General features: G+C 36.9%; 1 protein-coding gene across 1 annotated transcript in view; it reads right to left on the bottom strand.

Annotated features, from left to right (window-relative positions):
* Positions 1–13,963, bottom strand: part of CERKL (ceramide kinase-like) — a 44,238-nt gene extending 30,275 nt beyond the window's left edge. The window contains exons 1-3 of the mRNA XM_008593480.1: positions 13,705–13,963; positions 12,473–12,604; positions 5,166–5,229 (exon numbers count right to left, since the gene is read on the bottom strand). Of these exons, the coding sequence (XP_008591702.1) occupies positions 5,166–5,229; positions 12,473–12,604; positions 13,705–13,963 (455 nt within the window). The remainder of the gene's footprint in view (positions 1–5,165; positions 5,230–12,472; positions 12,605–13,704) is intronic.
* Between the last annotated feature and the right edge of the window lie 448 nt (positions 13,964–14,411).

Here is a 14,411-nt window from a genome sequence, read left to right as displayed (position 1 = left end):
GGCGGGAGCGTCGCCGCACTCCCAAGCGGTGCACTGTAGCAGTGCGCCACCGGGCCGGCCCGCATAATCACTTGTATTTAAAAAATGCAAAATAATCTAAGTATCAAAATATCATTAATTCACCCAAAAGGAGGAGGATTTNGTGGGATCCGAACCCTCGGCGGGAGCGTCGCCACACTCCCAAGCGGTGCACTGTAGCAGTGTGCCACCGGGCCGGCCCGCATAATCACTTGTATTTTAAAAATGCAAAATAATCTAAGTATCAAAATATCATTAATTCACCCAAAAGGAGGAGGATTTTGCATATTGAAAGCAAATGTCACAACTCATGGCCTACGAGTGTCCGGCAGGAATGGAAGAGTATGCTCATGCCTATAGGGGCAGCAGCTTCTCAGCCGCGGCTCACTCACATCATGGGGAGGCCCAGCAGAGCAGAACCTGACCTTCTGATTTTTCTAAAGAAGATAGAGATTCTGTTTTTAGGGTGATTCGCCTAATTTGTAAATAATAGCAACTGGCATTCAATGCATTTAAAAACTCTACGTGTCAGACAGAACAGCCTATGAGCCATAATCAACAGGGGTTACTGGTTCCCGAAGCTTAGGAAACTCTAGAGGGTGGTGACCAGAGGCTGAAAGCACCTTTTCTATCAATCCCTCCACCTTGAGCTCAACTTTCTAGTCTGTTCATGTAGCTGAGGCTTCAAATAGCCTGGGAAATCCAGGTCCTCTCTGGTTAGAAGAGGCTCAGGATGTGACCCAGGTCATTTTTGGTTAGTTGTATTATTTTTTTTAACATCTGAACTGATTCTGGGAGTTTACAATTTGGCCACTTATTCAAGGAAAAGGGATAATATCTACTGAGGACACACTATACAAGGGTACATCAAAAAGTTCATGGAAAAATAGAATTAAAAGATAATACAAATCTTTCCATGAAGTTTTTGGAAAGTACCCTTGTATGTCAGACAATATATCTACTCTTTTCTATTAAATCCTCAGAATTCTCTGAGGCATTAGCCCCATCTTTATAAATGGGGAAACCAAAGTTTAATATGAACTTGCCTGTTTGATTTCAAAAATCTCCATGAGATTTCTAAACATTCTATGAACTTAAGCATAACTTCCAATCCATGTCTGTCTATAGGATGACATATGTGTGTGACCTAAAAGGATCACATAAAAATCATTTAAAAAACCAAACAAAGGGCCGGCCCGGTGGCGCACTTGATAGTGCGCCACTTGGGAAGCACGGCGGCGCTCCTGCCCGAGGGTTCGGATCCCACATACAGACTGGTTCCCGCTCACTGGCTGAGCGAGGCGCGGGAGCAACACCGAGGGTTGTGGTCCCGTTGCCGGTCTCGGTCCGGTACGGGGGCAACACTGAGGGTTGCGATCCGTTGCTGGACACGGAAAAAGACAAAAACAAAAAAACAAAAAAACAAAACATCTAATTTAGCATCAGAAAACGTAACTCTTACATATGTAGGATGGCAACACTTGACTCCTGGAATTTTGCATCTAGTTATAGCATCATGTATAAGTTAACTCATGGCTGGAGTTAGTAGAGATGGCCTTTTATGAACATGCTCTGCTACAAAAACGTTTTTCATTCTGTGTTAAATCTTTTAAAACTAGCACAAATTACGATAATTATAATTATGATAATAAGGTAACATTGAGTGAATAATTACCCTGTATATCGGACACTATTCTCAGCACTCACAATGTATTAACTCACGTGACTTGAAGAGTAACTGAAGGCAATAAATACTATTACTCTCAATTTATAGATTAGAAAACTAAAACATAGAAAGATTAAGTGAATTTTCCAAGGTAATACCATTAGTAAGTGATAGAACAGGGTTTTAAAATAAGACAATTTGGCCTTTGAGACTGCACTATTACTCAAAATATATTATACTCAATGAAAAATTTTTTTATGAGAAGTTTACTGTTTGGAAAGTCAGTAGAAACAATGTGAAATTGAACGAGTTAAGAAGGAATATACTTACTTATGTTGACAACTACTAGATTATTAAGATCATATCTAGGTATAAATGTTCAACATAGGAAATATGCTCAATACAAAAGTATCACAAGAGTCTGGATACTACAAGAAAAAAAATCAATCTTTTATAATGAGTTAATTTAACCACACTTACGAGTTACTCTAAAACATAAACCTTACAGTAACTAATCTTTTGCACATGGTAAATCTTAAGTTTTCAGAATAAGTAAACTCCTTCTTGCCATGGGCCCAAGAAGAATGATTCTCTATAGAAGAGTAAAACTGGTGGCTAATATTTTATTTCCATTTTTAAAAAGTGATAAGAAAGATATTTTTAAGTGGGTGTTTGTATATTTATCTGTCAACAAATATCATCTTTGAAATATTGAATACATTATTGGGTTTTCAATTTAGACTTTTTCTTTTTGGAAAATAGGGTTTTTTTTGTTTTTTTGTTTTTTAACTTTACTAAGTAATACAGATATCATGGTCAATCTGATAAAATGTCTATATTAGCCAAATAATTTCTAGGTTATTGTGGGTCTAGTTAATGGTTAAATAACCCAAAAATAAAATAAAATAAAATAAAATACAACAAAACTGTGTAATTCAATAAATTTAGTAAAAAAACACTATGAAACAAATAGCAAAGAATTAGTATATTTACGATTGCAGAAAAGCCACAAATTTAACTATATTCACACTTATAAATGCAATCATTACTGCTTCAAGTTTATGCAGCTACTATTACTCTTTTCTTTGCCTTTACAAACTTCCTATTCATGCCCAGTATTAGTACAGGTCAATATGGAATCTAAAGCCCCTACAAGCTTTAGCAGTGGATCTGAGTGTTTGCTAGAACACACTGGAGTGGGGCACCAGCTGTCCTGAGTACTGACACACTGTTTCTGTTGACTTTAGAAATATGTCACAATGTGTCTTCATAAAAACATATGTAATTCATTTTTTTAAACTCCAAAATCTTAGCAAATAGCATTTCTTAAACATGTTTTTTTTTTAACCAAATGACTTTGCTTTACGGAATATCCTACATGGAATCTTTCTTGGATCTTAACCTCTCTAGCCTGTGTCTAGAAACCAAACTGCTATGTGATTTCCTAATTACGTTCCATCAATAATTCCACTAGAGTCAGGAAGACATACGTCTCAAGCTAAAGTTCATAAAGGAATGTGCACCTGTCTCTCCACAAAATGGCATAGCATCTTGGGGTTACCTTATCTTATCCTTAAATCTTTTCTATACATTTCTCAAAAAGTGCTCTTATACCCACTTTTTGAATAGGCTCAGGGATAGGAAACCCACCAAGGTAGACTATTCCATTTTCAAGCAAATTCTCCTTGTTAGAGAAACTCCTTTGGAGTGCCTAGAGAAACTGTTTCCATTGTTCTCACATACCTCTCTATGTATAGTGACTAAGTATAGTGACTTAAAATTACCATTTTATTAAGGTAATTACCCAACCACCATAACAGCTCCTACTGGAAAAACGGAACCCATGGAAATAAATTAGCTATTTAAAGGATCTTAGAACACAAATGACTTTCAATAGAAATTTTAAATTATTATAAGTCCAAAATAAATTAGCATGCTGTAGTGTTTCGAAACAGTTAAATTATGAAACTCAATTCATATAATGGTTAGGCCAAACTATTTGGTTTTAAAAATGTGGCTAATAAATGAAGAAACTATATATTTTTTAGCACCTCACTGAAAAATAACAACGCCTGCCATAAGAAATAAAAAGGAACTAAATATGTTCAGGTAAAGAGAAAAACATTACTAGACTGCTCTTGAGTAAGTCTTCATTTTGCAAAATTATTTTAATCCTTGCCACAGTATAATTACCAACAGAACACATTTATGGATACCACACTCAGCAGGATGCTTCATAATGCTGGTAGGCAAGACTGGATTTAGTATCTGTAATATCTGTTATTCTCATTATTTATATAATCGAGTTTTGAAGCAAGGACTCATTTGCAATGCAGCTACCCTCATATACTCATGAGCTCCGGCTCAGGACTATGCAGCATATTAAAGTAGGTAGTCGGTGGGCATGATTCTCCTGATTACTTTTTTTCCTAAATGCAGCCCATTAATCCTTCTGTCTACTGCTAATTATAAAGTTCTGAAGTAATCTCCTACCTCATACTCTTAATTCTCAATACTTACGTATTATTGCCATTTATAATTAAATTTACTCCTCTCAATTTTGGTTACATCACTTCCTTCCCTATCACATCTAATAGTTCTCCCCGGGAAGATTAAAGCTTTTCACTTGGTCAAAGTGCAGACCCAACTACCTGTCCTGACCTTATGGCTTTTTATTGCCCCCTGCCCATTACCAAGTGACAAAAGTAATTAACATACTTGCTAACTTTTTAAATTCTCAAATATCCACCCTTACGGAAAACCTCCCCTAAAGGAATACAGTAAGTTTTAGTCCTACACATCAATCCAGCACTTCAGCAAATTGCTTCACCTAATTTTAAAAAATGGCTATTAAATTTACGTCACTTGCCTTGTTTCCTATACTTGCACGCCAGTGAGCAATCTCTGCACACTACAACAATGTATTGCAAACAACAGTTTCTGATGCCAGCTGTGAATAACACACTTACTTGGTAGTCATTAAATTATAAGATATAGTTATAATTAACACATTTTATTGATTCTGAAAATAGTGTCTTTGTTTTTATAAAACATCTACCCCCAATCAACCACAGCAAAATTAACCAATGGGTAGCTGTTAAAACTATCAGTAAATTTGCAGAATAGGATCACAGTATACTTATGCCATATGACCAATATAATATCTTCCATTAATGCTTTTCTAGATACTCACATGGTAAAAACCAAGAATTACAGATACAACTGTATGCACATTAGGTAAACATAGGGCAGTACATTGTGAGTACTTAGATTTCTCCTTTTGCTTTCCCATTCCAGATCCTGAGAAGTAGATGACTATGTAATATTACTATCATTAATTATTACATAGGTATCAACAGAGCCTAATTACATACATCACAAATATTTAAAAATTATAGGTCCCAAATATATGGCTAAAAACTAATAAAAACATGTGTTAACACAATCTATACGATTCACATAGAATAATAGTATAACCTACCCATCAAATCCCTGGAGTTCGCATTCCTCAAGTAGTGACAGAGCATGCCCTTCATATTCTGTTACTATTAAAAAACACACACAGAAAAAGTGAAATTTTAAACAATGACCTACTCTTTTTTAACTTGGTTTGGCAAAATAATATGATAAACATATGGTCAGGTCATAAAACAACATTTAACCTTGAATATTTATATTTTAATCAAGGGAAAGAGGAAGAAGTGTTAGCTGCTTGATGTGTTTTATAGCTTTATGGAAAAGAGGGTCATGTGTTTGTTCGAACTATGTAAGTCACTTGGGGATATCCCACTCATAGTGGTTAGTGAATTTATCTTGGTGCCTGTGTAGTGTTCTCTAAATAAGGCACATTTCCTTTAAATCAGAAGCTTGGGAGCAGCAGTATTTTCAAAATAAGGCGTATTAGCTGGCATCGAACAGTCAATGTTAAATCGTTTTGGCAACCTTACATGAATAAATTAGTTAAAAGGTTAGTGTCAGATTTACATACCAGAAAAATGTGTATCTGGAACTGCTAGACTAAAAAGAGGAGGAGTTGGATGTGAAAATAGGAAGTAAAGCCAACACCAATAACAAGAGACCCAAACCAGAAGAGCAGGGTGGCACACAGGCCCACTAGAGCCCGGATCCTCTGAGGAAATAAATCTGTCACTCTGTATCGCTGTCTCCACAGTCACTGATGCCCTATGCAGTATTGCAAATGCCAGTGAAGACAGGATAAACGGGCACACTGCAGATGGCACCAAGCATCACAACCACATTTAGCATTTTCTAGAGCAGCTCTGCCAGAAGAGACAGCCCAGCTGTATCCACCCATCAAAGATTTCTGCTGACTGACGTGACACTGCAGATGGATTTTTTGTGTAAGAATGTGCATCATTATATGCAAGATTACATTAATCTTTCATGCCTGTCTGTCCCTGGTGCCAGCATGGTTCAAGCTTTTCCTACAATGTTTTTAGATATTGTTAAAAATTATTAGTCTTGGTGTCTAAAAGAATCATTCTGTATCCAGCAGTGTTACATTGTAATTCTCCCAAAGCTCATTCAAAATGCCGTTAACAACCACATGAATAAAACTTCTCTATATTAAATTCTAATCAGAAGAAAGCTATAATAAAATCAAACATAAAATATTAATATTAATAAAGTTGGAAGGTTAAGTTATAAAAGATGTGTTCTTATCATTCATTTATAACCACAGCAAGTAGCTGCAACCTTAAAATGCAAAATAATAAAATGTCTTATATACACACATGAAAAATAATTAAGGACATTCTGAAGAAATATTTACACTGTGAATCAGTCTATCAAGTCGTGCTTTTATACCAAAGCTTACTTTGGTAAAGCTTTTTGAATCCATTACAAAATTAGCTTTAAAATTATGTTATGGCTGGAAGCTATTTTTGTTTATGAAAAATTAAAAGTCTATTTTTTATTTTGATCTTGTGGGTAGAATTTGACTATACTCTAATGCAAACTAAGAATAGTAATTTTTGAAGTGACATTGTAAAAGTTAAATAAAATCACTGATCTGGAACAAAAAGACAGAAAAAATAAAAGAAACCTGACTACCACATGTATTCTAAGATATATTTGCAGAATGAATAAAACAAAGTCTTTGGCTTCAGGGAGTTTACGTTCTGGAAATAGACAATATACATTAATTAAAAATGAACATATAATATGAAGTAGTAGTAAGTGATTATAAAGAAAGATAATGTAAGGCAAAAGGAGAAAGAGTGATCTGGACTACCACTTAGGTGCAGTAGAAAGAATCAAAATATGTATTTACTCTGGCTATAGTGGGCTCTGGAATCAAAGAGAGCCAGATCCAAATCATCCTACTCCAAATAAACATAGAGTGGACTGCTAGGCAAACGCAATTTCAAAAATGTAACTTAGCCTCTTCTTCCATTTCCTTTTCCTTTGGGATTGCTACTCTGTCTCCCCCCTTTCTATATAGGAGATTTGGAGTCTCCACAGTTTAAAAACAGTCTTTGAAAACAGTTCCCACTGCTGGAACAGTTCGCACCCCAGCCTTCAGTGTAAAATTTACTTCCTCATGAAGACAAGAGTAATATCTTGAAGTTGATATTGAATGTTCATGAGGAAATAGACCGAAATCAAATGAGATGAGACTTCATTTGGACATAAAGAAACAGTTCTTGGTCTGGTGATAAAATTGTATTGTGGGATAGAACACCAAGATGCCATTTTCTTCCTGTCCTACAGTACTTCAAACATAGTAAGCTCAAGACAGAACCCATCAGGCCCACCTTCAAATGTACTGTCTCTCAAATATATTGTTCTTTTTGTGTTCATCATCCACTCCCCAAGACAGGAAAATGAGTTCTTTCTAGACTATCCTCCCCTCCACTCTCCAGCCACTCCACGGTGAACGCCAGTTGTTCCTGTTTTTAGGTTACACTGCAGCGGCCCTCTATTCCTCACAGCCAAAGCCTAGATCTGGTCACTACCATCTCTCTCCAGCCTCCCCACAACCTCTCTCCCTCTCTAGCCAGAATGACTTGTTTCATATTTAATCATATCACCTTCCTACAGAAACCTACTGATGACTCTTCATTGTCCCCAGGGATAAAGTTCCAACTTGCTGATACACATCGGAGTGTTGGGAACAGGTTTGGCCATATACACCGGCAATTATTATTAGAGGGTAATAAAAAGAACCACTCATTGAGAATGATTTTTCTCTCTACTGGATATGATGCATGAATACTTAATATGCAAATTTTTACTAAAATGCAGGTAAAAATGGAAAGAGTAACACCTCGGTCTACTAGCATCTTTTGGTATACAGTTTTATCAGATTGCCTAGCTTTCTTCTGGGTGAGATCAGGAATGGTGAGAGGCCTTTCCCAGAAATGGAAGGCTTCACATAGAGCCATAATGAGCCAAAGAGAAACAGTACAAAGAGACTTGGTAAAGGGGTCAAAAATTAGAAGCATGATGCTAGAAGAAAAAAGAAAAGGATAGTGACAAGCCCCAATTTATTGACAATTCTGCCCAGGAGGTAAAATTACATGGCACTCTCATGGGCCCTGAGCTGGCAGAGATCAAGATGGCATTCAAAGAAGTGTCTTTGACCATGAAAATGATAATGACCATGATAAAATCTAGCAGTTTGTTAATACAAAGAATGACTAAAAGAGATGGATGTGCTTATCATGAAAAGAGAGATTAAGGGCAGACAGAATATCTGTCTTCAAATATCTTAATGACTCATACACTAGATGAGACAGATTTATTTTGTTTTACTACAAAAGAAAACATTAACTCTAGTAGATAGAAATTACAAAGAGGCACATGTAAGCTCACAAATTCTCTGTGTTTGGCAGTTTATGTCTAGCACAAAAGGCAGTTGGCCACAGGTGCAGGTGGACTTGCAGTCTAACCAATACACCTGACTGACCAAGCTAGGTGACATTGGGCTGAATCAGCCCAGAAGAAAAGTCACCTTTTTGTAAGTCAGTACAGAGGAGGTGCCTTTTCTAATCTGCAAAAAGGCACAGTGGCTCTGAACTCAAGATAAGAATGCTGAACAGTACTGTCCAGTAACAGCATATTCTGCCTCTAGAGTAGGTGTCCAGTTAAAGGCTGGGTGGTCAGCCACCAAGGAATGCCCCACACCTACACTCCTCCACATGGGGAAGTTGAACTACATGGCCTCTAAAGTTCCTTTCAGTCTGATGTCTCTGCTGCTTTGACTTTTTTCACTTTATTGCTATGAGTTATCCTGTGGATCTATGATCTCTCAAAATACCTCTCATACCTTCAATGGTACAATCTCTAAAATCTGCTTTAGTTTGGGAGCAAGAGAAAGAAATGGTATCATATGCCAGCATGGGCTTATCATTCATAATCTTTTTTGATTCATGCACCTAAAGGTTATTAGGAAAAACAACCCAGTTCTCTCTAGGTTTTTCCAGAAGTTTTTCTGATGCCATTATTAAATAAGATACCATTTTGGTGATAGTAGCAGAGGGGAATACAAGTTTAGCTCAAACATTTCAAAAGATGTTAATCTATCTTCAGAAGTAGTTAGGGTTTCGACACAGGCCAAAATGACAGGAGTAGGTATATTTTTATTAATGTGATAAGATCTATTTTTAAAAGAAATCTATGGAAAAAAGTACTTTATAATGTATATATCTGCCTAACTTTTCAAATCAGGCTTCATATTTATACAGCTTTATTTCCTAATGAATTCATCACCCTAAAGAATTTATTATGTAATTCATATCCCATTTGGACTCACCAGTTTGCACAAGGATTCGTTAAGACAATAGTCACACTGTACATGCAGAAGATATGTACTCTTTCTACTTTGCTGTTTTATATATCTTTTCTTTCAAATAAAAAGTGAATTGAATCTTATTACATAATTTTATGAAACTGAAACTAACAGCATTATTACCATATTTCTATAGCACTTTATAATATAGAAATTAGTTTCAAATATATTACCTCATTTGAACTACAAAACACTGTAACTTCAAATAAAAAGTGAATTGAATCTTATTACATAATTTTATGAAACTGAAACTAACAGCATTATTACCATACTTCTATAGAACTTTATAATATAGAAATTAGTTTCAAATATATTACCTCATTTGAACTACAAAACACTGTAAAGTAGGCAGGAAGACTAAAACTTTTCAACTATCTACATGTTTATTCAGTCTTTTATACAAAATAGGAAACATTTTTTTATAAATATTTAGGCAATATATATATTAAAATAGCTTATAAGCAAAGGACGTAATTTTATAATTTTGCCTGTAGGAGGAGTGTTAGGCAACTAATTATTATCCATTCTGCACAAATATATAAATAAATTCTAAATTTGCTTTATTTAAATTTCAATTTTGTTTTATGTTAAATTAAATGTTATTTTTAATAATATTTAAAAGTTTAGGGGGAAAAAAACCCTAGAACACAGTCTTTTTCTCTCCAATACAATTGTATTCCTACCATTACCCCTGCCTTAGTTCAGGTCTCATGTGCCAGTTTCCTTTTCTCCATTCTCTCTCTTTCTTCCTTTCTAACACTTATTCTGCTGGTGGAATCATCTTTGTCAAACCAGATTACAACACTATGATAAAAAAAACCCAACTGTGGATCAATGCATGATGAATGAACTGTTGAGTGTAGCATATAGATCCACCCATAACCTGGACTCAAACTTCCTATAGTACACGTTGCTGCAACCCTTCCCAGAAGCCATTTTGCCCTTTCTTCTCTCTAACAGGATCAGGATTCAGGTAAGGCAGCTTTAGCTTTCAAGAAAAGGGGTCTGACTTCAGCCACTAGTGGTTAAGGGAATGACCGTTCCAGGTAGGGTACAGGTTCCCTATTAGCACAGTCAAACCAAAAGAAAGAAATTTTAATCCATCTTCAGGATTAAAGCATGTCGGGTCTTGCTCTCACACATACACACCTCTTCCCATCCCACTAGTAATGAATAAGACATGATCAAATTCACTGGCAGCTATTTTATGGTGATGGATTTAAGATGAAGTCAAAACTGAGGAAGGTAGAGAAAAGTTATGGAACAAACTCCCAAGATACTACGGGTGTAACACGCTCACACTCACATGTTCTACTTGTACATGCCTGCACCTGCCTTCCTTCCCTCGCCTTTTGCCTTCTCTGCCTCTTAAATACTCTCCTCTCCAAATGCTTTTCTTGAGCCTTCGATCAAAATTAATATCACCATCTGAGACACCACAGTTCTTTTATGTATACTTCAACTATAAAATTTAAATATCTATTTGAATCCCTAATAACCTAAAATTCATTCAAGAGCAGGTATGACAGCTGTTTCATCTTGCAGTCTGCACAATGTTAAACACAGAGCAAGCATTCCAGGAGAGATTCTCGAACTGAATGATATATAGTAATATTCATGTCAAGCTGTTTTGTAGTATTGACATAAGTCAATGATACAAAATAGTTAACATTACTGTTTGCCAACAACTTTATTCAACTTTTAATGGTCTCATCCTAATATGATCCTCAAACTTTCCCTTCACCCAATCCTTGAAAGTCTTCAGTAGAAAGAAATGATAGGTCCGAATTTTCTCTTTTCCTTATAAATCACCTCTAAGTAAGCCAAAGGTCACAAACATGAAAGGTTAACTTCTTCACTTCTTCACTACAACTTTATTTTAATTCAGCAATTCCTCTTAAGTTTCTCATAGTAGTTTCTCTTGAACCTCTGTTGTAGTAGATGCCTTCTGTGGTGGCTGGCATTCCCACAAAGCTCACTGCCCACCCCCCTTTTTTAAGGAACTTCCTTCTGCCCCGGTCCATCAAGTCATAGAGTCACAACGTGTGGGTTTCAACGACCTATTTACACTGTGAGATCCATCACCCTTGGCTGTAGCTGAATAAAGCCAGATCACTCTGAATCCCTTCCACAGGAAATCTATAATTGGGACCTGGAGATTCCAATTGCATTCTGGGATTGTCTCCTGAGTAGGCTTATTCTGCAATATTCTTCATCAATTAAAATTTATTGCAAACTTATACTGTGTGTTAGTGAAGCTACATTTGAAAAAAGCTAGAAAAATTGTGATCCTCATCATCAACCTTCTTCTTAATCCTCTGCCATGGGAAAAATAAAGGAGTCTCCAAAAAACAAAGGAATTTGGTCACCAAATTCAAAAAGTCTAAAAGGATATTACTAATCTTCTTTCTATTAATCTTAGCATTAGCAAATTTCTATTTTCCTTGGCACAAACATAAACACATTTCTTATTTTAGACAGTGAATTTAAGCTTCTGGCTTCTCTAAATTTATCTAAACCCAGCAGTTAAGTGCTTAGTTTTGACCTAACCAGCAGGGGTCAGAGTCAGAACAAAAACAACCTAATGAAGAATTCCACGGAAAGACATCAACCATATAATGAGCGAAAATCAATTGCTTGCCAAACTGCAGAAATAATGTGTCAATGGAAAGCATCTCAACAAAAATATCAAAAAGTACACGGCTTCTTTTAAAAACACGTCTAACAATTGTTAAAGTCTTAAAAAGGCCTAATGAGGAAATGCTGATATTCTAATAAAAATAACACCATAAAAAACAAAAATAATTAAATTATAACCCTGGAGCTGGCTGTAGCAGATTATGAAAGCACATAAAAAAACTTTAGTTACTTTATATACAGCTTCCCAAGTTTGCATTAAGAACAAATTCAGGTTATCTTAATTCTGTAAAAAAATTTTTTTTAAATGGTGAAATTATATTCTGAAAATAACTTACTTGTTACATCAGTCTTTATTCCTGCAAGCTTCAACAGAGGTTCAACCTTCTCACAATAGATCTGTATAGCTTCTTTTTTATGACTTTGGGGATTAAGGAGTATTTTTAATGACTTTGGTCTGTTTGAGAAACCTAAAAAGAAAACATAAATGCAAAATTATAAAATCTCTGTCAGCATTTTTGTCTTTCCCTTTAAAATGACACCCAACTCTGTTAGAATGTTATATACATATTTAAAAAGTATTTGCTATTTTTATTTGAAATTCTTGCTAGAGTATTACTGAATATGGCATTATTTTAAAACATCCACAAAAAATATTATTTTAAATTTTCCTTGCAGTGAAATTGGTATATCCCTCTGAAAATCATGAGATATAACAAGCATTTAATTTTTGAAGGAAGATGTAAATAAAAGCAACTTTATGAATGTTAGGCAATGCTTATGTATATTTACCAAAGCACGGATAGTATATCAAGCATTTGTTTCTGGGAAAAAAGCAACGGTCTGTAAAAAATAGAAGGGTACATTTCCTCTCCTTAGATAAATATGCTCATTATTGGAATTGGGCACCCCAGTGACCTCAGGGCTACCAACGCCTGACCTACTATTCTGCCCTAGGGCAGAATAGAGTGAGCAGGGGTGGTCAGTGCCAGCACCCAGAGCAATGCATGCTGGTAGCTAAAAAGAGGACTTAGGTCACAGTTCAAGCCTAAAAAGGGGCCAGGGGAGAAGGAACTCTTCTCCTGGGAATTGGGAAAGCAACGCGTCTCAGCAGGGATTCGATGATAGTGCTGCCTCACAGTTGGGGCTGAGATTTGATACTACAATTTGCTGGGCTTGCAAGATGCTTATCACTTAGAACCCAGTTGGAGCAGGTGCAAAGCAAATTTTCTGCTGTTAGGAAGGGGCAGGAGGGACCAAGGAGCCAAAAGAAAGTTGACAACCGTTTCGTTTATGGTAAGCTGCCTTCAGAGGGCCATGTTTCAAGGTTAAAAAAGCAGTTACTAACAGTAACTAACAGTTACTAGCAGTTACTAACAGTTTTAATAAAACTGTTACTAAAGACAAGTGAAAATGTCAACGACACCAAAGTCAGTGTTTCATACCTCAAGTGGAGGCAATATTTCATTCATTTCCCAGCATATTTGATACAATAAAATCTTTCAATAGCACATGTGGTTTCGAATTCAGGGAGAATTTTGGATGAGGAAGAGGTAGGGCCGTACTGAACTTTTTAAATAATCCCCGTAAAATTGCCCAGGGTCCCTGTTTCGGTAAGAAGCCTCTCTCCGCCTCCCAACATTCCAGGCCGGAAACCTAAAGACCATGCTCAATGCCGTCTTTTTCTCAATTCGTGCATGTGAACGAACGCCCAGATTCACACGATGGGAGCTGCTTGCGCCCACGCCACCTGCCCTCTCTCGCGCCGCCACTGCGCGGCCCCCTTGCTGTCGTCCCTTTCGCGGCACTGCCGGCCTCCCAGCTCCCATCACTGCTGCTCTGTGCAAAAGCGGCCCTGGCCCATCGCTGCCTGCAGAGCAAGCCCGAACCCGCGAGACGACACTCGGAGGCCTCCCTCTCCCGATCCCACCCCGCAGCTCCCTTTCTTTCTGTCTCACGCATATTCAAGAAACATGTTTTGAGCACTTGTGCTGAGTACTGGGAAGAAGGGCAAAGCGATTGACACGGGGTTCGTGCCTTCAAGGAGGAAGACATGCACAAATACAAGCAGCACCAGACAGCGCAGGCTTGTTAACAGAGGCACAAAGTATGGCGGGAGCACATGACAGGGTGCTGCTTAACTCTTATTAGGGATATGCAAAAGGCTTCAAGAAGAAGGGAGTATTCCAGTGGGACTTTCGGCTCATCCTGTTTTCACGACCTAGGATTCCCGCCTTCCCTAGCCCACATCCCACCCTGTAGCAAAACAGAAGGTGG

This window comes from Galeopterus variegatus, unplaced genomic scaffold (genome assembly GCF_000696425.1).
Source record: "Galeopterus variegatus unplaced genomic scaffold, G_variegatus-3.0.2 Scaffold9223, whole genome shotgun sequence".
In the NCBI taxonomy this organism is placed as follows: domain Eukaryota; kingdom Metazoa; phylum Chordata; class Mammalia; order Dermoptera; family Cynocephalidae; genus Galeopterus; species Galeopterus variegatus.
Note: the sequence above shows the minus strand (reverse complement) of the source record. Positions and strands in the feature narration are given on the sequence as shown.